Source organism: Aotus nancymaae, unplaced genomic scaffold, assembly GCF_030222135.1.
Source record: "Aotus nancymaae isolate 86718 unplaced genomic scaffold, 86718_ANA_hifiasm-v0.15.2.pri h1tg000040l, whole genome shotgun sequence".
NCBI lineage: Eukaryota > Metazoa > Chordata > Mammalia > Primates > Aotidae > Aotus > Aotus nancymaae.
This window is the reverse complement of record NW_026988454.1, coordinates 68,076,746-68,104,559: the sequence shown is the minus strand read 5'-3', so window position 1 is coordinate 68,104,559 and position 27,814 is coordinate 68,076,746. Positions and strand designations below refer to the sequence as shown.

The window sequence follows — 27,814 nt, the reverse complement described above, 5'->3', positions numbered from 1 at the left end:
TTTGTGACATTTTGTACAACTGCACACTCCTTCCTTAAAACTCTGACACTCCTCACGTAACTCCCTCCTCCAACCTCTCTCGCTACTGCTTCCTTTGCTAGCTGTATTAGCTAAACTGCAATCCGCATGAAGCACATTCATACATTCATTTATTCAGTAAATATGCACTGAGCTTTCACTATCATCCAGGCCATAGTCTAGGCACTGGGGAGAAAGCAGTGGTCAAAACAAAATCCCTGCTCTCCTGAACCTTACTTAGGTTTTGAAGAGAGAAGAGGATGATAACCAGATGAGTAAAGTAAACAGCAAATTTGTGAAAAGTGCCCAGGAGAAAATAAAAGTAGGGAAGGGCAACAGAAAGTGTCAAAGATGGACAGAGTAGTCAGAGAAGCTTCAGAGAGGTGGTGAGTAAAACCCTGAAGGAAGCGAGAGGGTGAGCAAAGCAGGTATCTGGAAGAAGAGCATTCTATGCAAAGGGAAGGGCAATCCAGGGCAGGATAACAAGCACAGTGAAGAACAGTGAGACGGGGAATGCAAGAGGCACAAAACAATGGGGAGATGAGTAGATCAGAGAGGTGAGGGACAGTTCACCTAGTATGTATCACTATAAAGACTCTGGCTTTATATCAGAAAGCAAACTGTTAACAAACGAGGAAACTTTCCAAGTTAATTTAATGAATAGTAGAATTTGAAAGCACAGTAAGATAATGACTACACCTATACTACCTTTCTGACTTTCTCTCTCTCGAGAACCCCATATTGCATATTTTCACTCTGAGCAGCTTATTTAATATCCTCATATTATTGCTACTTAAATTTTCAAAATGTATACTACTTACCTTTTCATATCTACATCCCAAGAGGGCAGAGACAGACTCGATTAGCTGAATACAGCTCTTAGTTCTTTCCTTATGCCCCTATGTAGGTTTTATTTTAATGCATAATTACATATATATATTTATTCACCTCAACTGTGTCACTGATCATTTGAAAGGAGAACTCAGCTTGTTTATTTCCTGCAACCAATTCATATATTGTGAAAGCTCATAAAGTATTTTTTTATACTGAAGGTTTTATGAGAGGACCTAAGTTCAGATAAACAATCCCAAACTAGGTCTCCTGCTATGAGAAAAGAAATCCCTGAAGAGAAAAATAAATTGCTTATCATTAAGAGGTGAATTAATTTGTCCAGAATAATACAAGTACATCAGAAGTAATTTACTAAATGGTAACTTGCACCATAAAATAATTAAGATCACATGAATGAATGATTTAATTTGAGCTTACGTATCACAAAATAAAAGGTACTAATCCTCACAACTTGCCTAAAGTATAAAAGGTAAGAGAAGACTTAAATATCTATGACTTCTGATACCTAATCTCATGGTTTTTTAGCTGACCCTCACAGAGTTTTCTAAAACAAAATATTTAAGTTAATTTTAATTCCAAATAACTTGGAATATTATTTAATATAGCTGATCCAAAATAAAACCACTAAAAACAAAACTTCCAGCTTAACTGTGTATGGGTACTATCAAGCAATGACAGCAACAAGGGAAATCTTAAACAGGTCTCTACTTTCTAGAGTTAACAATCTAAGTCACAATGGTATAAAATATAGGCAGGCAACTGAATAAATATACTAGTGAGAAATAAGCTCTTTATACCATAAAACTATGGCTCTATGTCAAAATAGCTAATAAAGTTCTCGAATCTAGAAAGCATCCAAGATGTTTCCCAAAGGAGTGAATATAAACTACTGAGAACGAGTAACAGGGGTTCAGGGTGAAAACCCACACAAAACTGAGGGGGAGATCAAGGGGATTCAGCAACTAATTGAAGGAAAATGGCAGAGAAAAAAAGGAACCTAAGGCTTTTTGAACAGAATGATACCATTAAGTTCTAAAGCACAAAAAGGCAGGGCGGCAAAGGAACATCTAAGACTTCAGGGAACCATATTAGAAAAGTGGAATTATAACAGATGTGATTTTAATGAGTAATGATATGCATGACAGTACTCAAAGTAGCAAATCACAAATCTGTAGCTAGAACAGGATTTTAATAACTGATAAAGAGTTTCAAGTTCTCTTTATTCCAATGTAACCTATTTCTCTGCTATTCTGAATAATACAAATTACTAGAAAGTTCTTTAAAATCCAGTTAAACAGTTCTAACTTGTGAGATAACGCTTTTAAGCAACAAAAATAAACTGCATCAAACTTTTTCCCAAAAATGTGTTCAAAAAGCAGCTCATCAACATTGGTATCTGGTTTTCAAATGTGCTTTTGTTCTTTAAAGTATTACAAATAAGTCTTTTTCATAGTAATGAGCATAAATAGACCATACTTATTCATAGATTATTCATTAATAATCAAGCCATGCATATTTATTGTTTATTCTGGGAATGCTGCCTACAAGCCATAATAACTATCAATTCAGCAGTCAAGTCATGAGGCCCAACAGTAATCAGTAGGCAAAACTCCAATATGCCCCGCCCAAGAAAAGGTTCTGTCTCTCTGTTACTTCAATTTTTTTCTTTTTCTTAATGGGAATAGTGACTACACTTAAAGAAATGCCATCAAGATGTATGATTTTACTGGCTGAAATACTACAGTAAAATATGAGAACTTAAACTTATGTATGCCTCTTTCTGATTATTCAAACAGCTCTACAGCAACTACCCTGCGTGAATTGAAAATGGAAGATAAATTGTGGGTTAGAAAGTAGATAGAAACTCTAACTTTCCAAAAAATCTTTATCCATTACTAGTCTAAAAATTTTTTAAATAGCATGGCTAAGTTTTCTTCTTACAAGTGATGTTTCTTCTTATGCGCCAGAAGAAGCTACATAAAGAAAGTTTTAAAAATTGATTTAATACTAGCTTTACATTTTACTCATTATTATCATGGTCACATGCAGCACTTTGCCAGCAAAGATGGACTTCAGCCATTCACAACCAATGTTTTCTTTGACCACTGTCACATTAGTGACTACCCTGTTATTCCGTTTATAAAAACATATGTTTATCTTAATATCTCTGTCTTCTCTGTAGCCTGAAGGCAGGAACTATATTATATACATCATATGTCTCTTTATGTGATCAACAACACCCACTACAATGCCTTGCACACAAAGGGTGAAAACATTTAATAAATTCTTGCTAGTAGAAAACACTGGGAAAGAGCTATGAGGGTGATTAAAATACCCTAAAGGTTTATATAATGTAAAATAATGCTTACTGACACCACTTGTTCTTTCTGCTCTCATATTCAGTTAGTCTTGGTTTATGATAATGTATGCACTAAATATTCACAGCCTTCATTAGCTTCAGTTCTTTCTCGGTCCTATTAGCAAAGAAACGAATTTGAAATGTGTGCATTTGGGACAAGGGGAAGTAGAAAGGAATAAACTGTGTTTCACTAGACTGTTTCACTAGACAGCTGCCAAATATCTAGCAACAAACCCCTTCTCCTGGTTCAATTTCTGGCAGAAAAGAAACTCAGTGCATCCATGGTTTCAACATGTGTTACTAGCCATTACTGCCTGGTTTTTCACTTTGATGCATAAACTATCAAGGTTCGTATTTTGAACACATTGTTACTATTTCAAACATCATGACTTCATTTAAATCTAATGATATAAATCTTTATTTCTGGAACTGAATCTTTATTTTTATAATCTCAGTTAAGAGGAAACAAGGCTCCACATACAAATTTCTAATTCATAAACCACTGTTCAAGAACATATTCACTGGGGATGCATGTAGGGATTGCTACAGTTCATTTTTCATTTTTAAAAATAGAATACAGAAGTATTCATTAATTAAAAATAACAGAAAATTTCTCTAAAGTTTCTATGCCTTCATTATTTCATGTCATGAAAACACAGGGATTATATGTAACACACAATGAGAAAAACCATGATCAAGGTTAAGAGAAAAACACCTGTTTGTATCATAAGAAAAATTACTATGGCATTACTAAATGAATATGCACTTGTGCAAGCTTTCAAATGCTTAACAGGTGACATTTAATAGTAAGGAAACTAAATGCTTAAATAGAAAGGAGCAGAAACACCTGGGCAGGTCTGCAAGTGTGGTCGTCTACTTAGCATGCAATTGCATTTTCAACATAATTAGTTTAAATGAGCTTCTAAATCTGGGTGATGTATTGCACATGTAATTAAGATTTAATTAAAAATGTTCTATAATAAATTGTTTTCCATTTCTGACAAATCACATTAGAGAGGTAGATTTTGATTTGGAAATAGTTTTTTAAATGTGTTAATCATCTGTGCTGAAAATATGAGAGAAGAAATGAGAGCTCTGTTTAAAGTTACTTGGGATTTAAAAAACATGAAGTAAAGGGTATAGTTTTCCTTCATATTAATATAAAATTTAGCTGAGGAGGATGATAAAACACTCATTTTTTATAAGCAGCAGCATTCTAAACATGATGACACACAAAATGCATTTCCTTTTTATTTCTGTAAGGTACATATTATATAATTTCAAATTTTTATTATGAAAACCACTACATAGTAAGTATAGGCTGCTGCTGGCGGGGGAAACAAAAACAAAAAACTTCATCAAGGCTTTGCACTAACCTGCTAAATCCTGTAACAGAGATGAAGCCTCTATTGCCAGTCCAAGACAAATTAAGCCACTGGACCAGAGTGCATCGAGCCTGGAGAAATTCCAGAGAGGTGTCATTTAGTTTTGCCCAGTATGGTTGCAGATTGAGGTGGATGTATTGTAGAGGATCACAGCAATGCTGGCTCAGTAGCTTGCAAGTCTGTGCTAATCTACACAGGTCTGGTAGTGTAAGATGATTCAGAATCAGTTGAATAAGCTAAATAAGACAGAGAAACCAAGATCGTCAAGAGTAAAAAGCAGTGATCTAATAAGGAATAAAAGTGTCATACATTTTATAACCATACTTTCATATAGTAAATAAAACATTCAACAAAATTATCCAAATGAGAAGAAATCATATGCACATTTGACTATAGTCCATTTCAAGATTGTTCAAATATACTCAGCTCATATTGCCTACTCATTTTCTTAGGTGCAAAGATACATTTCGGTAATCTATTGAATAATACAATTTGTCATACTCAACATTTACTGAACAGCTAATACGTGCCAGACACCAGGGACAGAAAAGAAAGAGTGCCCATTCTCAGAGTGCTTACAGTACAGTGGGGATTGGTAAGGACAATGATATGTGTTAATAGCTTTGACAAAAAGAAACAAAGAATGCTACAAAAGCCTAACACAAGACACAAGCCTGGCTCCCAAGTGAAAGTGTACCTGTGCCAGGAATACTCAGCTCTAATGGGTCAGGGGCAAACTAGGTGAAAAGAGAGTATAGCGTTAAAGACTGTGTTACAAAAGCCTCACAGAGGAGCTTGGATTTATCCTGAAAGCAATGAGGAGTCCTGAAGGATTTTAAACTAAAGAGGAACATGGTCAGATTTTCGTTTCAGAAAGATCATTGCAGGGGGTGCTACTGGTAGCAAGGAGGCAGGAAGAGAAACCAGCCAGAGTCTAATGCAGAATTCTAGGAAAGAGGGAATAAGGGGTCTGCTTAAGGCAGCTGGCAGTGACGATAGAGCAGCAAACGGATACAAGAATTATTAAGAAGGTATAATTAAAGAGATTGTTATCTCTAATTAAAATTATCTTCTTGAACTAGTCCAAGATTTGTTTTTTTCTTAACAGTTGGGGGCTTCTAAACTAGTTTCAAAGAACTACTACTTTAATAGCCTATTCTGAACTAAGAACTATAAAGAAAAAAATATTAAATATTTGCTAAATGTTAAAAATCTTATTCAGATGAGAGAGTTTTTTTTCCTTAATTTAATGCAATGTATTTATCTAGCTAAACTTTTTGTTTTGTAATTAACCTAAATGCTCTTCTTCAATTTATTTTATTATCTAGGCTCAGTATTAATTTCAGGTCAGAATTTCACTGTTTTAAGCCACAATATCACAAAATGCAGAGTAACAACAACATGATCTTTCAAATAAGTTTAAAGAGGGTCAGCAGAATATCCCTTACTCCTGATGTTTCTTAGTAATTTTCTACCCACTGACTCTCCAACCCGCTCCTCGGCTATTCATTCCCACTTGCTCATGCTGTTGAGCTCAATCTCTCTCCCACACTGCAAAACCCCATTGTAGTGGTCCCTATACCTAGCACGATTGAGTAATTTTTCTCTAAGAAATCTCATCATCCAGATACACCTGTTGACGTGTAAAATATTACACAGACAAAAAACAAAAATTTCAAACCAAAAGTAAACCCAAACCTTGAAGAAAGGTCTAAAATGAAAAGTTTCTTCCCCTCTACACTCAGTTCTAACCATCCCTCTCTCCAAAAACAAGCAATGTTAAAAGTTTTTCTGATCTTTTCCAAATAAATGTGTATAAAATTCTGTTCTTGAATCTGCACTAAAAGAATGATACTATATACACCATTCAGCAACTTGCTTGTCTCAGTTAATGAAATATCTTGTAGATCTTTCTATATCTGCACATACAGATCCACCTCCTTCCATTTCATAGAAGTGACATAATTCAACTAGTTTCTCATTGATGTATTTCCTGCTTTTTTTCCTATTACAAATAATACTGCAATATCATTGTGTGTATGTATTATGCATGTATGTTCATCTTGGCAAACTTTGAAAACATATTCTTATAGTACATTACATACAATTAAAAGTTTTGATGCAAGTGGAGAATTGCCATTCAGAATGTTCACATCAATTTATATATCCACAAAAATTGTATGAAAGTACCCTTTTGTTTATATCCTAGACAACACTGGTATCGAAACTTTTTTATTCTGAAAAAAAAGGAAGAAAAGGTATGAAACTGCTTTTATTTTTCTTTTGTTTTTAACTACAGAAATACAACAGTTTCCGAGGGGAGTTGTCAATACATTTCCTTCTTTCCTCTTGGCCTGTTCCTGGACTCTACCTGTTCCATTTATCTGTATGTTATTTCTCCCATATCAATAGTCCTCCAAGTAAAATAACTAAGTTTTTTAAGTATATGTGTTGGAATACTGTGGATTGTTTGGCTGCAAATGAGAATCAGGACTAATACTCCTCTATCACTCTTCTTTTCCAGAATTTTTCTATTTTCATATTTTTAGGTAAACTTTTCAATTTAAAAAAAAATTCTGTTTGCATTTTAATTGAGATGTCATTGAATACACTGATTAAGGTAAACTGATACTATATTGTATTTTCCTACTTCAACGCATGTTCTAATTTTTTAGCAAAAGTAAATTATCTACAAAGGCTAAAGTATCTGTAACTCGACTAATCTGGCTGTATACTGGAGCACCCTGAAGACCACTGGCTGAAGGGATAAAATGCACATCTATTGGTGAAACCCAGATAGCCCTCTATGGCGCAGCAGAGAAGACTCCACACTGCCAAAGACGGGGAGTTCCAATCACTGTCACCTACGTGCATGGAGCTGTAGGTGCACTGAGGCAGCCCTGAGCCTCCGTCCAATTCCACTTCCTGCAGCTCTCCTATCAAATCCTATGTTTCGGCCACACTGAAACACTGGAGTTCCCAAACAAGTCACACAGTTTCACTTCTCATCTTTGTACCTTCTCTTCCCTTTCCCTAAAGTGTCTTCTGCCCTTCATTCAAATTCTATGTGTCAAACATTTTATCAGGTTTGGATAAAATTCAATAAACTGTTTAAAATGTATTTGCTGAGTTTAAATTTCTATTTTACAATTTTTGCAAGTGAGTAAGAATCAAAGCGGCGATTCACTCTCCTCCAGATGAATTGCTCCTACTGCTACCACAACAGACCCTCCTCAGAGCCCTGAGGAGCAACACTGTTAGTATCTCACGCTCCTCTCTCTCCCCAAACCCACCTTTCCCTTCATCTTTCCTCCTTCCTCCCAGTAAGGGCCAGATAGTCTTCTCCAATCTGTGAAGCTTCCTTTCCAATACTTGAGGTCTGGGTGGGATCCCGGTCTCATGGCTTAAAGACTGAATTACCCTGGACACCTAAATTCATCTTTATGTGGCAACTTTAGCTACTTCACAAGACGTACCATGGCATTTTAACTGTAATATGTTGGAGAGGCATTATGGTTACTATTACTATAAGACATTCAAGAGGCTGTCTTATTGTTTCATGAAAGTTAAGCTATTTGTGTTATTACCATGAAATCCAAAATACCCATCGATTTGGAAGTGGGATATCTAAGATGGTTAAAATTTGAGTCTATAAAGCTTTCTTAAAAAGAAAATTGATTATACATTTTTAACCACAGAGTAGTTTTCAGTGGGAGACAGAAATAAATGCTTGGCCCTACTCACACCGCCAGGAATATTTTGAAACTAGTAGGGAGATTTTGGTGTCACATGGCCCTGGAATGCTACTAGCATTTGACATCTGTGAGCCTGGGATGCTAAATATACCTTGGCAACATCCCAGTAGGGACACACTGAAAACAAGACTGCAAATTAGACACACAAAAAAATATTAATAATTCCAAGGTAAAAGTACTACCTGCCTAGACCAAAAATCACAGTTAGGAGAATAAAGAATAGAGTTAGTATAGAAAAAAAAAATGACACTTAGAGAAATTATGAATTAAATGGAATAAGCGCTCACTTCAGTCTTATTAATATTCTTATTTTAATAGCAAATCATCTTTAACATAACTAATATAAAGTTAAGTATGTATTGGCCATATTTAAACTGTGCAATATGAATTTAAGTGGAGCGTTACTTATTACTGTTTTTTGTATTTGGTTATTGTTAATTAGCAATATGAAAATATATACTTAATAGTTTATCTAGAAACACTAAAGTCAATCCAAAACAAAAGCAGTGAAATTAGTTAAAACATGATTTTTTCTAGTTTTTCCAAAATTAAAATATACAACACATCAAATTATTTATACCTTACCAATGCTCAATTACCAATGCTGAGTAAACATTAATATCTAAAGATTAAAGATTAAAAACCTATAGTGTATATCCAATACTGCTGCTAAATATTTTTGGCTTACCTCATAAGGTAGTTTATCAAAATACCCATTATTTGGCCCTTCCCTGAGGACAGCACTGCTAAACTTTTTGTTAAGATTGTCCATTCCACAACCATCCTTTTCTTCATAGGCATCATCTTCTATATCATTCATGTCAATAAGTGAAGTCTTGAGAGAAAGCACTGGCTTGTCCTTCACACCATGTAGCACAACTGCATCTAATTCAGTGTAATAATCCAGAAGAGAACTATTTACTTCCAGTCGTATAAGATTTGTGGGAAAATTTATCTGCTTAATACAAGGTTTAAACTGGCGAGCTTGGGAAGCATTCACCTTCGTAGGTCTCTCTGACCAAAGAATCTCCCATCTGCCAAAAAAAGAAACTTCCCTATAATACAGTTTAGAATGAGATCTACTGGTCCCTTAAGGTTACAGCTCCATGCCCAATATGTCACAGTGTGAAACAAAGTCATCAAAATAAATAGAATACAATATAAGTATTGTTCCCAAGATATAAAAAACTTTAATAAACCAAATGCCATAGACCTTATTATTTATTTTTATAAGTCCCCAAACAGTCCTTTTTTGTACATTTCACACTGATCAGTTTAAAAACTGGAACATATAGTTAGAGGTATCAGAAGAACATTCAGTTTTACAAGGTAAGTAAACCCAAAGTAAGAATAAAACATACAAAGATAAAGCTCTCCTGTGTGCATGGCTTAAACCAACTGTGGAAACTCAACTGATCATTTTGCTTCAGCTTTTCCATTTCTGTCACTAACCTCATACAAACTAAAAACTTTGATATTATCTTTTTCTCTTTATTTTATCAAATAAGTTTCATCAAATTTTTAAAGAAACTTTCTTATATATGCCCTTCTCCTAAATGTCCATTTTTGCCATCTTTAAGTCATCCTTTTATCCTCAGTATCTAGCAAATATCTAAACACATAAAAGGGGAATAACATTCCCCTATCCCTTCAAATGAACTCCTGCTTCTCAGCCACATTAATCATTATTTTCCATGCAATAAACTTATTTCCACCTTTGTGTCTTTGCTTGTGTGATCTTCCTCCCAATGAAATGCCCAACCTACTATTATCTGCCTATCTATTCTTCAAGGCCAAACTTACAGTCCATCTCCATATAAATCTTCTTATAAAACTATTTTCCAAAATTATTTAAAGATTCTTCATAAGCATAGTATCATCAGGTATTTAATATCTAAGTTAACTATTTCTCTAATATCGTTTCCCAATAGAGGAGAGAAAATTAGAAACATTAAAAAATACTTCAATTATTATCTTTCCCCATTCCTAGTTATTTACTTTAGCTAGTAAAAATTTTTAATAAAGATTTTATATCAAAGAATAAGAATATTTTTAAGTTTCTCAATACACACTACAAACTGCTTTCAAATAAGCTTACATCAATAGTACATAAGAATAATCACTGAAAGCATTAAAAACAATCTCTAGTTTCATAGTGAGTCATATCTCCTTATGATGTGATTCATAATTCACTGATTACTAATAACACTTAAAATTTTTTAATATATTTATTAATTATATGAGATTTTTTCCACCAATAAATTGTTCATTTATTTTCCTAGTCCAATGACCTACTGAGATCTAAGTAAAAACTGATAATGGCAAAACATACAGGAAACTGAAAGACAAAAGAATGTGAAATTCAAGGGAGAAATCACAGCCAAAACTATAGAAGCCAACAACATATGGGTACTCCAACTGTTCTTAGGCCCAGAAGGGGCCAGAAAAAGCATATAGCCACAATCTTGGAAGAATGGAGAGGGAAGTATGTACAGTTTCTACCTTGAGTAATAAAAGCATTAGGCTGAAGCTCCATAGGAATTCTAATAATCATATCACCAAGGGAATCAGGAAACACAGAATAGGGAACTTTAACAGTAGGAACTTTTATTACAGTTTCTAGAACCTTTAAAATCTTATATTTGTTATTTTTACTGATTCGCTTCTGAAACATAGTAATAAAATCCATCAAATATAAAGAGTCTGTGAGTATTTGTATTCAGGGGCAACATTAAAGTAGCAATGGAGAAATTAGGTACACTCTATAACCAATCTTGGAAGGCAGAGAAAGAATTCCAAAAGATAGAGCAGGCTGTGGCAGGTTTAATGAGCAAAGAGAAGCAGGCTGGTACCTTCTTCCAGTGACAAGGCAGAAAAACAAACCTGGATTGTCAACCTGAACCTAAGAAGTATCCCTAGAGAATCCTTCCCAAATCATTTTATGAGACCAGCATCATCCTGATAACAAAACCCGGCAGAGACTCAACAAGAAAAGAAAACTTCAGGCTAATATCCATGATGAACTAAGAGGCAAAAGTCTTCAATAAAATACTGGCAAACTGATTGTAACAGCACATCAAAAAGCTTATCCATCACAATCAAGCAGGCTTCATCCCAGGGATGCAAGGCTGCTTCAACACAAGCAAGTCTATAAACGTAATTCACCACATAAACAGAACCAAAGACAAAAACCACATGATTATCTCAATAGATGCAGAGAAGGCCTTTGACAAAATTCAACTGCCTTTTATGCTAAAAGCTCTCAATAAACTAGGTATCGTAGGAATATATCTCAAAACAATAAAAGCTATTTACGACAAACCTATAGCCAACATCATAATGAATGGGCAAAAACTGGAAGCATTACCTTTGAAATCCAGCACTAGACAAGGATGCCCTCCTCACCACTCCTATTCAATATAGTATTAGAAGTTCTAGCCAGAGCAATTAGGCAAGAAAAAAAAATAAAGAGTATTCAATTAGGAAAAGAGGAAGTCAAACTGTCTCTATTTGAAGACCATATGATTGTATATTTAGAAGACCCTATCATCTCAGCCCAACATCTCCTTAAACTGATAAGCAACTTCAGCAAAGTCTCAGGATACAAAATCAATGTGCAGAAATCACAAGCATTCCTATACACCAGTAACAGACAAACAGAGAGCCAAATCATGAGCAAACTCCCATGCACAATTGCTACAAAGAGAATAAAATACCTAGGAATACAACTAACAAAGGATGTAAAGGACCTCTTCAAGGAGAACTACAAACCACTGCTCAAGGAAATAACAGAGGACACAAACAGTTGGAGAAACATTCCATTTTCATGGTTAGGAAGAATCAATTATCATGAAAATGGCCATATTGCCCAAAGTAATTTATAGATTCAGTGCTATCCCCATCAAGCTACCAATGACCTTCTTCACAGAACTGGAAAAAAACACCTTAAATTTCATATGGAACCAAAAGAGAGCCCACATAGTCAAGACAACCCTAAGCAAAAAGAACAAAGCCGGAGGCATCACACTACCTGATTTCAAACTATACTACAAGGCTACAGTAATCAAAACAGCATGGTACTGGTACCAAAACAGAGATATAGACCAATGGAACAAAACAGAGGCCTCGGAGGCAACGCCACACATTTACAACCATCTGATCTTTGACAAACCTCACAAAAACAAGCAATAAGGAAAGGATTCCCTGTTTAATAAATGGTGTTGGGAAAAATGGCTAGCTATGTGCAGAAAGCAGAAACTGGACCCCTTCCTGACACCTTACACTAAAATTAACTCCAGATGGATTAAAGATTTAAACACAAAACCTAACACCATAAAAACCTTAGAAGAAAACCTAGGCAAAACCATTCAGGACATAGGCATAGGCAAGGACTTCATGACTAAAACACCAAAAGCAATGATAACAAAAGCCAAAATAGACAAATGGGACCTAATTAAACTCCAGAGCTTCTGTACAGCAAAAGAAACAATCATTAGAGTGAACCAGCAACCAACAGAATGAGAAAAAATGTTTGCAATCTACCCATCTGACAAAGGGCTAATATCCAGAATCTACAAAGAACTAAAACACATTTACAAGAAAAAAACAAACAAACCCATTCAAAAGTGGGCAAAGGATATGAACAGACACTTTTCAAAAGAAGACATTTATGAGGCCAACAAACATATGAAAAAATGCTCATCATCACTGGTCAGTAAAGAAACGCAAATCAAAACCACATTGAGATACCATCTCACACCAGTTAGAACAGTGATCATTAAAAAATCTAGAGACAACAGATGCTGGAGAGGATGTGGAGAAATAGGAACACTTTTACACTGTAGATGGGAGTGTAAACTAGTTCAACCATTGTGGAAGACAGTGTGGCGCTTCCTCAAGGACCCAGAAATAGAAATTCCATTTCACCCAGCAATCCCATTACTGGGTACATAACCAAAGGAATACAAATCATTCTATAATAAAGACACATGCACATGTATGTCCATGGCGGCACTGTTTATAATAGCAAAGACCTGGAACCAACCCAAATGCCCACTGACAACAGACTAGACAAGGAAAATGTGACACATATACATGATGGAATACTATGCAGCCATAAAAAACGATGAGTTTGTATCCTTTGTAGGGACATGGATGAATCTGGAAACCATAATCCTCAGCAAACTAACACAAGAACAGAAAATCAAATGCCGCATGTTCTTACTCATAGGCAGGTGATGAACAATGAGAACACATGAACACAGGGAGGGGAACATCACACACTGGAGTCTGTTGGAGGGGGCCAAGGGAGGGACAGCAAGGGGCTGGGGAGGTCAAGGAGGGATAACATGGGGAGAAATGCCAGATATAGGTGATGGAGGGATGGAGGCAGCAAACCACATTGCCATGTGTGTACCTATGCAACAATCCTGCATGATCTGCACATGTACCCTAGAACTTAAAGTACAATTAAAAAAAGAGAAAAAAAAAGAAGTGTCCCTAGAGATTAGCTGCTAAAATCAAGGGTTCCTAACAAAGGAATTGATTTGAATACTCTAATGTAAATACATGCAGTAAAACAGAGCTAGCCATATAGGTGCTGGGGAACAGAAGCATGAAACATCTAAAACAACGTTGGTGAAAAATGTATGCCTAATATTGGAGAGCTTATTTCCAAGAATCACAGAGTAAATTGTAGAATATATGAGGAAATACAAATTTTGGTCTTACTCTTTTGTCACCACTGCAAATTGACACAAGACGATGCTGGAGGAACATCTCCAAGAAACAAGGACCACTCAAGACCCTGTGAAATAACCACCTATGCTGCTTCACAGCACATGTGAACTTAGCCAGCCTATTTTGTTGTTTACTTTCAATAGGGAGTTTTGTGAAGCTTAAGAAAAAGGCTGAAAACATAATATAGAAATAACCTCTGTCAGGTTCTTAGCAATAAATAAATATGCACACAATACAGGCTCTTCATGTGTAATTTGAGATGCATTATAATGTAAATCAAATTATAAAATTATATATATAAGCATAAAGACATTTATTAGAACATAAATATTCAATTTTAATAATGCATTAATCTACAAAAGTCCTCTCTAGCTACCTTGCAGAACATGCAAAATAGACAAGGTTAAGATGATACTTTAAACTGAGTTCCTTAACATTTCTAGCATGTTTAAACATATTACGATCACTGTTATTTTAGCATCATTCTTGCTTCTGATTTCTATATTGCATGAAGATTATTTAGTTACACATACATCAGAAGCTGCAAAAATTATACTTAAAGTAGAATATCAGGATTGTATTTGTTTTTAGAAAGATTTAAAAATACATCTAAACATAAAAAAATTCCAAGTAAATCATTAATTTTATATCTTACTTTTATTTTTCTTGATAACCTAAAAAAATTACAAGAAAAACACATGACAGAAAAATTATTTATAGGTCTGTGACCATTTGAATTAATATTAACTATGAGACCAATACAAATAGATTTTCTGCTATCTGCATTAAAGTGAGTTTTTGTTTAAAATTCCCCAAGATAACTAAAATGTATCATTTCAAAGTTAAAAAGAGAAAGGTATCTATCTTACCCAACAAGAGAATATGCAAATTTCTTTTTATTCTGGAAAACTAAAACCAGAATAAAAACAAGTTAGTGAAAACAAGAAAACAAACATAAACATATGCACATGTACATACAGGTACACACACACAGACAGACAGACACACACACACACACACACACACGTATATTTTAGAGAAAGCTCAACTCTTTTAATTCTCTAGCCCCAGGGCAGTGTTGATATGATTAACTCTTGAGTCATGGCCTTTGTAATATGTATATTTACATGTTTAATATTAGTCTTTTATACTGTATTTATCTACCTGACAAACTCTAATGTACTCTTTAAGTATTTTAAATCTCTACTATCACATGTGCAAAATTCAGCCTGGAATGTCTTTGAGACTGGGCTTACAGTCTGCATCTGGAGCATTCAACTCTGGGATGGTAACCAACACAGCCCATTTAATGTTCTTTCTGTTGATTGTACTAGATGACTACTATATGTCCAGTGATCAGAAACAATAAACTACTCTCTCTGTGACTGCTGACCTGCTGTTATACCACTGAGAAACTTTCTCCAGGGCAACCAGGAAGCAGTGAGTAGATGAGAGGAAGACAGATGTTTCATTAATGGAAACCAAAGAAATCAAGTTTTCCAACCTGTATTCAGGCTTGAAGCCACCGGCAGATTAGTGCAAAAAGCTTCCCTGAAACCAAAATTTATCCTGTCTAGTAAGCATATCTAGTAGCCAGCAAAGAAAGTTATCTTGCCAACTCTGTTCCATTTCACTAGCTGGAAGTGAAGGAATAGTATAGGTAAACAAAGAGAAATAAAAGTAGCAAGTATTCTGAAAGGCCTATCTATTGACTCCCTGCCTCCCAGCCCGTCTCTAACTGGAAACTAATAAACTAGCATTTGCTTAAAAAAAAATAATTAACCAGTGAAGAGCTTGGTCAATTCTGAGTTAAATGACAAAATCATGTTTCTTGGCCAATAAAGTTGAAAGGACCAGATCATGACAAATTTGGGAAATCGTTACTTAAGCAATTCCATTTGGTAGCAAATTCTATGAAAGCCTTTTTTCTCCCTGCTTTCTTAATTTCAGTATTATATAGTTGGAGTGCTTCGAATACTCAAAAAAAATCCACATCACTAAATTTCATTCCCAAATAACTTTATTCCAATTGGCTTCTTTAATCTGACCTCTATTTGTCATCTTCTTCCCCTTTTCCTTGAGCTACCCTATTTTCTGAGTCTCAAACAAGCATCCATTAAGATATTATTCTCAGGACCAGGACACTTTTTCTTTTCCTCTTAATAAGGCACTAGGCAAGAAGTGAAAGGATTTTAATATCTGGTAGAACTATCTGTAACTTTTCCACTTCATTTACTGAACAAAGAAATGTAATCACATGAAATAGGAAAAGACTGTTTTTAAATTTTAAACGTTCTAGGATTAAAAGAAGTCCATTTCCTGCAAACAAATTCCTGAGCCAGTCCAATACACTCTTGTTTGTTAACTCCTAAGGAGGGATATAAAATTAAAATAATAGGCAGTGTAGCCCAGTGGTTCCTAAACAGTAGTGCATGATGGAGTTTTCTATCACTAAATGTGAGAACGCACATTTAGTATGCACATTTATGTGTGTGCATACAAAAAAATGAACACACATATATGTTCTTATAAAACTGCCAACTGCTCTTTATTCAAGATTCTGGTCATGCTGATTTCTTGGTATAAACTGAGGTTTCTTTTATGAAATGATGGTGATGACAGATAAAATTGGTATTTTGTCTTTTTACTTTAATTTAGCAAAGTAAATAATCTGACAAGTCTATGAGTTCCCTAATTTTTATGATTATCATGTTACTAGTTTATTGTGGCTGACTCCTCCCACCTGAACACCATTCACCTGCACACCCCCACCTCATCAGTTCTATGGTGCCACCCTCCAGATGGGCTTACTTTGCTCCTAAGGGTTTACGCCTACAATCTTCTTCATAGAATTACCTTGGGCTTCATCTAGGGAGTGATATGTGCCTGAAAGACTAACTGTCTGCCTTTCCCAGCCTTCCACCCCATGGTCAAAGACCAGCTAGTGCAGGAATGTGAGAGCCCAGCTTTCCAGCAACTTTGCCTCCCAGCAGACTGGGACTTCACACGAAATTGCATCCTTGCTTGACTTTTTCCCATTGTGCTTTCCCTACTCCCTTAGCAGCTTCTCCCAGAGTATTTCCATACTAAATTGCAAGGAATAGTTACCTCAAGATATTCAAATCTAGAAACCACCAGTTTAGATCTTAAGAATGTCTCTCCCATGTCTGCGGCCGCCAATAGCTTATTCTCTGCATTCTTGGACTTTTCTCACTTCTTCAAACACCATGATCTTAGCTCATGATCTTACCTTCAAATGTGCTGTTGTCTCTCACCCTTACCTATCCACACTGGAGTCTCACTCAACCTGCAGGTCTCAGGTAAGTCATTTCCTCAGGGCCACACAGATTAGATTCTCCCTTCTGCCAATATATGTTTTTTATGAGCTCATGGTCCTTTTCCAGGCTGGCCTGTAAGCTCAAAAAAGAGCCATCTCTGTCTGACTCTCTACTTGGTTCCTAGCAGTGAACTGGCAGAGGGGGTGTTCAATAAATGTTTCTGATTGTGTAAAAAATTCACCTAAATTTTAACAGTTACTGAATTTGGGCAGAAGAATTATAGTTTATTTTTTTTTTATTTTTTATTTTTTTGAGGCGGAGTTTCACTCTTGTTACCCAGGCTGGAGTGCAATGGCGCAATCTCAGCTCACCGCAACCTCTGCCTCCTGGGTTCTAGCGATTCTCCTGCCTCAGCCTCCTGAGTAGCTGGGACTACAGGCAGGTGCCACCTTGCCCAGCTAATTTTTTTTGCATTTTTAGCAGAGACAGGGTTTCACCACGTTAGCCAAGATGGTCTTGATCTCCTGGCCTCCCAAGTGCTGGGATTACGGGTGTTAGCCACAGCACCCAGCCTAGATATTTTTTCATATATATTTTCCTATTTTTTGTATTTTCTAGCTTCTTTTTAAACAATGAAACATCTATTGATTTCATAATGAGTAAAATTTAAAAAGCTTTTTTCTTATATCTTAATAATATATTGGTTACCTTTTTTTCTCTTAAAATGTAATGGTATTTTCAGTATACTAAAGCTAAAAATCAGTAAAGCAAATTAGGGATACAGCCATAAATAAAGTTTTAACTTTAATCACAATCACACACCAGTAACTCTCAGTACCCCAAGAGCATAATTTCTACTTAAAATTAGTTATGCAGTGGTTAAGTTTTAGACTGGAGAAAAGGCATTATATGTTCCACAGATCTCATCCCTAAATCTTTTCAGATTTTTGGAAAAAAGTAGATAACTTTGTAAGAAAGAGGAAAAGAATGGCAGAGTCCTAATAAAACAATTCTCATATAAAAAAAGATCCAGCAGGGCACGCTGGCTCATGCCTGCTAATCCCAGCACTTTGACCAAGGCAGGCAGATCACCTGAGGTCAGGAGTTCGAGATCAGCCTGGCCAACACAGCGAAACCCTGTCTCTACTAAAAATACAAAAATTAGCCAGGCATGGTGGCACATACCTGTAATACCAGGTATTCAAGCGGCTGAGGCAGGAGAATCTCTTGAATCTGGGAGGCAGATGGTACAATGAGTTGAAATCGTACCACTGCACTTCAGCCTAGGTGACAGAGAGAGACCCTGTCTCAAAACAAAACAAAACAAAAGATCCTACTCCAGTATTACTTTTTATTCCTCATAGGGAGAAAAAAAAAATCTGATTTTAATTAAAGTATGCTGGCTTTCTGGCTTTCAAAAATGACTAATAACATTATGCTCAATTATTAAGGTAGTTCTGGAAAAAAAACAAGTAAAGATTATACCAGCAATCTCCAAGTTGAGCTCAACTCTGTATAGTTTTCTAGCAGGCCCCTGGAGGTGTCCCATTAGAGTTGAGGGGACAGAGACATCAGAGGAGTCGCATGTTACAGAGGTAGCAGCTGATCCCTGCCCCGCTCCTCCTGCACTGGCAGCTGGCTGTCCTACAGTTTAACAGGTGCCCTGAACTGCTCTCAGGCTAGAATAAGATCCTAAGAGCAGGGATTTTTATTTATTTTGTTCATTACTTGCTGACACATCTCTAATACCTAGAACAACACCTAGCACATGGTAGGCACTAAAATATTTAATGAATGAGTGATTTAATAAAGTGATATAAAAGTCCTAGAAACTGCTAAGATCCATGAGTAATAGAAAAAATGACAAATAATATGATCAGATAGTTAAAAAAAAAGAAATATAAATGGCTTTTAAACATATGAAAAGATTTCAACCTCAGAGATAATAAAAGAAGTTTGACAATTAACATGAGATAACATTTTTCACCTATTAAATTGCAAAAATATTAAAATTTATTAATACATTCTTGGGCGAGGCTTTGGTAAAACACCCATGTACATGCACTGCTAGTGGGAATATAAATGCACTGCCAGTGGGAATATAAATAGACCCTTTGGGGAGAAATTTAGCATTACATATCAAAATTACAAATGTTAAAAATTAAAATTAAATGTAATTAAAAATAAATTGTTAAAATGCAAAAAAAATGTTAAACATTATAAAATTATCGAATTATCCTTGGTTGAGAAACACTTCTGCAAATTTATCCCACAGATATACTTGCACACATGTGAAGTGACTTACAATAAGGTTACTCTCTGCACTAATGTCTATAACAGCAAAAGACTAGAAACAACTAAGTGCCCATCAATGGGGGACTGGTTACTAAGTTGGGGTTCATACACACTATGCACTACTTGCAACTGTAGGAAAGAATAAGGAAGCTCTCTTTCTACTTACATGAAAAGATACCAATATATACTACTGTGTGAAACAAAGTGCAGAACAAGGTGATGAGTATGCTTACTTTAGTGTATATAAAAAAATTATATTTGTATTTTCTTGTATCTGCATGAAGAAATTCTGGAAAGATACAAAGGAAGCTGATAAAACTGGTTTCTTTGAGGGAGGAATGGGTCCTAGGCACATGGAGGACAGGGTACATGCAAGACTGCATTCTATTATTTTTTAAAATTAGGAGGTTGAATGACAAAAACAAGAGCCAAGGAGCTGCTATGCAAAATAGGCTTGTAGGGAGAATGCATGAATTACTAAAAGCAACATTGATTTTTAAATGAATATGCTTGTTGCAAAAACATTCAACTAACATTAAACCAAATCCCCTAAGGACCTCCTCTGAAGTATCATAGGCCTATTGTGAGTTGTTGAAAAGATGTAAAACTGGTAACATGATGCCTGTTTGAAAATATTTTCAAAGTCATATTTCGTACTAACTTCTCAGAATGACCCCTGTCCCTTTTAGTTTAAATTGTGCTTTTAGATTTTGGTAAATTTTATGAGATGCAAATTCATATGCCATGAATATTATAGCGTGAAGTATTACAGGTATAAAGTCTACATTAAATCTTCACATGAATGATCTTTTTCCTCATCAGGAAACTAAGGAAAATTTTCAAAATCAAATTAATTTAAATTACTTAAAAGATTGCTTCCAATAAAAAGATCTCCAATATTAATACAACCAAAACCTTTTGGCCATATAACTTAGGTCATTAACAAAATGAGTCTTACCTTACTTCAGCTGGTGGATTTGGGGAATAGGGATTTGCAGAGCAAGCGAGAATTCTAATGACTGCTCCAGGATGATAGGTCTCTAGAACATAAACAGCTGTAGGATACACCTGTTGTTCAAAAGTAAGTTCCACATAGTCCTGGCTCTGAAAATTAGGTGGCGTCCTCTTGAATGGCAAGGAAGCACTAGGACACTGATCCCACCATGTCCCATAAGTTCGAAACACAGCCGTCTGAGTAAAGTCACCAGAACTTGGGAATACATTTGGTACACCAGCCAAATTCCACATAGTATAGGACATACTATTCTCACTTCCATAATGGGAACTGAAATCCACTACATCTTTGGCATACTGGACCACCTCTGCATTGAGAGGGGAAGTCTGGCTGTTTGATTCTATGGTTCTATGGCTGTTCATCATCTCTCCTCTTGTAGCTGTCCTGGCTCGGCGCCGAAGGCATATATAATAAAACATAGTCAGAACTGTTAACATGGGAAAGACTGGTGACATCTAGATGTGAATTATGAAGCTTCAAAAGGTCAGGTGTCCTCAGTAAGATGCACGGACTCTTTGAAGGATGTTCTAAAAAAAATGAATGGCTTGGTGAAGTAAAATAATTTAAATAAGCAGAAAAATGCATGGATAAGGTAACAAACAGGCTCTATCCTCAATGTGATTTCCCAGAATGAAACTAAAAAAAAAGTTTTAAAATACAAATGTGAAGTCTGGTATAAATAAATGTTCTAATGTATTTTTAAGAAACCTGAATATTGTTATGCATACAATATGGGAAGCAAAACTATATTATAAGGCAATGGAAGATATATAATCCCCAAAGCCCTATTTTATATAAAATTATAACCATCACTCAAGAAATACTAAGTCCTTGAATCTGAAAATTAAAATTATTTAAATTATAGGGTGAGCCACTAAAATACTGCTGTAAATTCAAAAGAATATTAGGCATTGCTATAATTTTACATATTAACAAGTAATTCCCTACTATTAATTATTACTCTCTTCCAAACATACTAAATTCAGATTTCACATCATGGGAATATAGTTTTTTGGTGCTGACACTTGATCCAGATGAACTAAATTAACTGCCTTACACATCACAGATCACAGACAGTGTTTAATTTATAACTCTTAGCATTATTTGTTAGGGCAGTCCACGGCTGGCTGGCATCTGGTTTGTTGCCAGAGACTCTTAGAAATCACTCACCCCAGATAGAATGGTCACAGGATACACATGGGAAATGCAAAAGTTGGCATTCATCCATGTACCCTGAAATTTGCATGCCGACTTCAGGTATAAATGCTGACATGTGACATTCTTTTACCTGTAAGACAAGAATTTTGGAAAATATTTTTATGTTCAAGTCAGGAAATCAAAATATCCAACAATATTATTACTATAAATAGCTACTTATTAGACCTTTCATTCTTTCTTTTTTTTTTTTTTTGAGACGGAGTTTTGCTCTTGTACACAATTTTGAAAGATGTATTTTTTTTTAATTTTATGATAGAATATAATAACTTAATAATGAACACTATCTATAGAGACGTTGCAAACTCATAGCTTTTGCTTCAAACTATGCTTGCATACATACTTTACTGAGGTCAGTGTTTTTAGAAATTTGATTCAGTTTGTAACATTTAACAATCAAGAGGACCCCAAGAGGCATGAGCTCTCCAGGTGGCCACTCTTGTTCCCAGCCAGTTCCACTCTTACAACATAGGTTGGGGCCCATCCTCACTGAGTAGATAACCTTTTGTTGATAAAAACAAGGAACTATAAAAAAACTTATATTTGTACCTGTAAAGTCTTTTTTTTTTTTTGAGACGGAGTTTCACTCTTGTTACCCAGGCTGGAGTGCAATGGCGCAATCTCGGCTCACCGCAACCTCCGCCTCCTGGGTTCAGGCAATTCTCCTGCCTCAGCCTCCTGAGTAGCTGGGATTAAAGGCACGTGCCACCATGCCCAGCTAATTTTTTGTATCTTTAGTAGAGACGGGGTTTCACCATGTTGACCAGGATGGTCTCAATCTCTTGACCTTGTGATCCACCCGCCTCGGCCTCCCAAAGTGTTGGGATAACAGGCGTGAGCCACTGTGCCCGGCCACCCTGTAAAGTCTTGAGTTTAACTTCTAAGGGAGATATACCAACTTTTCTTTCTTTCTTTTTTTTTTTTTTTTGAGATGGAGTCTCACTCTGTTGCCCAGCCTGGAGTGCTGTGGTGTGATCTCGGCTCACTGCAACCTCCACCTCCCAGGTTCAAGTGATTCTCATGACTCAGCCTCTTGAGTAGCTGGGACCACAGACATATGCCACCATGCCCAGCTAATTTTTTGTATTTTTTAGTAAAGACGGGGTTTCACCATGCTAGCCAGGCTGGTCTTGAACTCCTGACCTCAGATGATCCACCCATCTCAGCTTCCCAAAGTGCTGGGATTACAGGCATGAGCCACCACGCCAGGCCCTTTTCTTTAATCGAGCAATGCACTAGTCTTCCAAAACTGTAGCACTAAGATTATAAAACATTATTTCCACTAAATGTCCCTACTACTCAAAAACCTCCAATGCCTTTTTCTTATCTTAAGATATAATATAAATTCTTTGGTTTAGTATTTGAAGGGTCTCTTCAAGCTGGACCAATCTCTTCTTGTCTAACACAGCAAACCCAATCAAGTTCTAACCACTCGTCATATTTTACGTTAAATATCACTTCCTCTATCATTTCTTTTCCAACCACTTTTTTCCACATCAGTAGCCTGACTTTCTGACACCTACTGGCACTGCATTTTTATGAGATATATACCTTAGCTCCACTAAGGTTTATATTAGGAATAAATTTCTTGAAGGAGGAAATCCAGCCAAAGATCTTTATTTCTCAAAGTACACAGTACAAAATAGACACAAAATATTTGACATGGTGATAGAAAGGTGATGAGCAAATTATAAAAATCTAAAATAATCTTAAATTGTATAACAGAATCCCTTTGCCTCTCAAACCCAGCTAGATCAAAACACACTGAAATGCTTAAAAATATAAGCACTGAAACACTACTTAAAGAACTAAACTTGAAACAAGTGCAAAGAATCCACGGTTGTAAGAAACTAAGAGAAAAGTCAACCAGCAGAGGTCAGGGGCTGAAACTAACATGTCTCATGGAACCAGTTACAGGCCACAATGTTACAAGGGGGCTCCCTAACACCCATTCAGAGACATTATTTCAAGACACAGGTCACAGTTTGAAGGACCTTCATAAAGCCAAAACTCTGAAAGGATCACCCTATCCATAAAACCAGGACTATAAAAACTTAGCTCACTGGCCAGGAAGCCCAAGTAGGCATGACATCAACTGAAGCAAGGCGGGGGAAGGTCACCAGAGGAAATCAGAACCATATTAGGCATGAACCATGCATAGAGTGTGGGCCTAAATTCACACAACCTTCATGGTTTAGAATCCCACCCTATCCTCGTGTCAAAAAATGAAAAAAGAAAAGTAGTCTTCAACTGGTAAAACTTTAGGACCTGGTAGAAGCAAATGTGAAAACACTTTGCAGGAATGCTTCCAAAACACAGAACAGACTAAACCTTTATGAATGATACATCATGGTAAAAAGCTATAGATCATAATGGAAAATGAACCACGATGAGAAATAATCAGTGTACTCACCAAATGGGGACAGATTTGCAGCATGAGAATAAGAAATAACAGAATAACCAAAAAAGACTTTTTCCAAAGAAGGGCAACAAAGCATATATTAGCATGGTGGCTCATGCCTGTAATTCCAGCACTTTGGGAGGCCGAGGTGGGAGGATTGCTTCAGCTCGGCGGGGTAGAAGCTACAGTGAGCCAAGATTGCATCACTGCACTCCAGCCTGGGTGACAGAGCCAGACTTTGTCTCAAATAAATAAATAAATAAATAAGGTGTTTCTGTCGCACACACTTATTCATGAGTGTATTCATGAGTCAACGAACCAGATTCACCTCAGGACATATAATACCAAGTTATCATTGGGGGAAAAATAACTACGTGTTATATTACTTCTTTATTCAAACATTTCACCTACCACAGTGTAAATCTGTCAAATTAAAAAATACATATATTTAAGTCTGAAGCTGGAGGATCACTTGAGCCCAGAAGTGCAAGGCTGAAGTGAGCCATGATAGTGTCACTGCACTCCAGTCTGGGCCACAGAGCAAGACCTTGTCTCACAAACAAACAAACAACTTTCTGCAACTCAAGTCTCAATCCTTAATACAAAAATTTGAAATGGTACAGATCTTTCTTTTACCATATATACTTTATTTTCAAATAGTCCTGCAAGTATATTAAAAATCATTTTCCAAAGAAGTTATTTGAGTCTCCTCTTTTCAAACAGAAAAAGAATTAAGAAAGAAGTTAAACTGCAAAAATAAAATTTAGGAAATAAAGAACAATGTATAACAAGTATTCAAATCAACTGACAAATCAGTTAATTTGGAAGACTATGTATGTTTTATTCCTGGAAACCATCAAGGGAAGGACAGAAAACCATCTGCCACAGTGGATGAATAAGTTGACTGCTTAATCTGTGGACATCACTTCTCACTCCACAGTCTATAAATTGTTTCAACTAAGCTCCTCCCACTTTCTTTATAAAACTGTGTTTAATCAAAAAGCAAAAGTTTTTTAAAACCAAAGAAATACCTGCAAAATAAGGTATCATCACTCGTGAATTTTTACAAGCATTCTTGGCAAAAAGATTTGAGACAAATTGTCAAAGTCAAATTCTGTTTGACATACCAAGTCATAAACTTTTAAACTGTTTCCCAGCTTTTACCATTGTAGATTATAAGATAATATCAAAGGCAGCAAGACTGTCATATGGGCAATATTACGTTTAAGCTATATTAAAGTTAAGCAAAATTTTGCATTGAGGCAACATATGTAAAAGTGAGTGATAAACTGTAAATATATGTGTTATATGTTCAAACTTCTTCAATATAGAAATGAAAATGGATACTTTAGTTTTTTCCAGCTATGGATAAAAATAATATTTAGTGCTAATTTTTTCATGAAATAAAGTTAAAAATGGCAAAGGAAATTTTTAAAGGAAGGAAAAGCAGTATACGATACACTGAAAAAGCAAATATTCTTTTTCTACCAGTGCTATTCAGAAAATGTTGTAGAAGTTAAAACCTGTTTTTGAAAATAAGCAAGGCATAGAAATAAAAAAGAGAAATGTACAAACCCATTGCTAACCTCTTTCATTGATTCTAAACTCCTTTCCAATCTACTAAGATGACACATAAAAGTGTTTTAGGGATGGGGAAGAACATATGGAGAAGAAAGGATAGCTCGCTCTACTTTTCCCTGGGAAATGAAGCTGAAAAAGGGAATGGAGCCATTGTCTCAGGACTCATGTGGGGAGCAACGACCAATGCAGAAGTCCAAATTGTCCAGGCGCTATCTGGACTTCTGCCAAGGCATAGAGGCAATTTGTGGTAACCAATGAATATCCCAATGGGCAACAAACCAAGTGTAAAAGATACAATAACTCTATTTTATGAGGAGAATAGGATTCAAAGATAAAATGATTTTTCCCACCTGGTGCAAATAAATAAATATTAGTCAGGAACACTAAATTTGTCCAAAAGAGTGATTATAAAATGTACCTCCTGGGAGACATTTTCTTATATGGTTCATTCAAAAAGCGATTTTAAAGACTCACAACATATAAAAATACTATTTTCCACTGAAAATAAGTCAGAATTAGGGTGGCCTTCATATCATTTGTTGCCTAATTCAATCACTTATCAACAATGACTATGAAGGGAGAAATTCTCTACACTGAACATTTACACTAGCACAATCAAGGAATACCAAAACAACAGCCATTTTAACTTGCATCATGAGACTTTCATACTCCTTGGGAAACAACTTGCTTTTATACAACATGATTTTATTATGATACAACTTTATTTTCAACCACATCTTCCATATTATAAAATGCTTAACAAAGTTAAATAATACAATTACAAAGAAAGCAGTAACAGTGGAAAAGAGAAATTAAGAGGTATAGACAAGGGAGAACATATGTTTACTACTGAGATTTGAAGTGAGATGGGGAATCGATGAGGCGGAGAGAAGCAGGATGGCAGGAGCTGCCGAGAAGGCGGCTTGTACTTCGAAGGGAAAAAGAGGAAGGAAAAGGACTTTTCATAAAATAATCAAAGGGAGCAATCAGAATGAACTAGAGCCAGGACAGTGTAAAGGGTAGGTTCACGGTGAGGTGAAACAACCTGAAAACAAGTTTAAAACTCAAAAGAGGATTATCAACTTATACTAAAGTTAAAAAAAAAATGGAAAAAGATAAAAAAGGATAGGGCAATAGGCACAGGCATATATAGAAAGCAAATTGTAACACAGTATTTACTTTTAAAAGAGCCCAAAGAGAAATACCAATGAAGTCACAGAAAAAGTTTAGACAGCTTTGCTACATAGTACCAAAATGTAATTACAATGCTCAATGTGGTAATAAATCAAGAAAAAAGGCCAAACCTTAAATGCTTATTATTTCTGAATCCTGCCAAAACTGATCAAGACATACTATTTTGAGGAAGGACTTTCCTGGTTGAATCTAGAAATCAAAACAGGGGAATGAAAGAAAGCATCAATGGAGAAAAGAAGGGAATGATATGTGAATTTGATGTAGCACCTGAAATTCCCATCAGCTCTCTTTCCTGGCTGGCCCCCTCTAGCTTTTACACCAATATGTGCTCTTATGCCCCCTCTTGCCTCTAACTTCTCAGTCTCCTCCCAGGATTTCTTCTTCCTAATTCTTATAAACACAGAGGTACCATTAAAGGAAGGCTGTCTTTTTGAAAACATGATATACAAGAAAATTCAATCTAACTTTGAGCCTGCCTTCCCCTTCCATGTCCACATCCACCACCCCTGCCGTAGACCCACCAGAACCTCCACCATGCCCTCCGCAGCCCTCCTGCTTTCATGCCTCAGCATCCTGAAATCTTCAACTGAGACTGGATGGCTCTGGAATGCCCCCTCTCTTCCTCTGCTTGACACTCTCTTACTCATCCTTCAAAGTCAGGTTCATACTTCATCTACCATGCACCTTTCTTCTACTCTTATATGTTCCTATTATTTGCTCTTTCTTA

General features: G+C 35.9%; 1 protein-coding gene across 1 annotated transcript in view; it reads right to left on the bottom strand.

Moving 5' to 3' along the window:
- FBXL4 (F-box and leucine rich repeat protein 4) overlaps nucleotides 1–22,094 on the bottom strand; it is a 48,876-nt gene extending 26,782 nt beyond the window's left edge. Inside the window, exons 1-4 of the mRNA XM_012444261.3 lie at nucleotides 21,867–22,094; nucleotides 20,640–21,223; nucleotides 9,058–9,403; nucleotides 4,606–4,850 (exon numbers count right to left, since the gene is read on the bottom strand). Coding sequence (XP_012299684.2) covers nucleotides 4,606–4,850; nucleotides 9,058–9,403; nucleotides 20,640–21,151 — 1,103 coding nt within the window. The 5' untranslated portion in view covers nucleotides 21,152–21,223; nucleotides 21,867–22,094. The remainder of the gene's footprint in view (nucleotides 1–4,605; nucleotides 4,851–9,057; nucleotides 9,404–20,639; nucleotides 21,224–21,866) is intronic.
- Nucleotides 22,095–27,814: the final 5,720 nt, after the last annotated feature.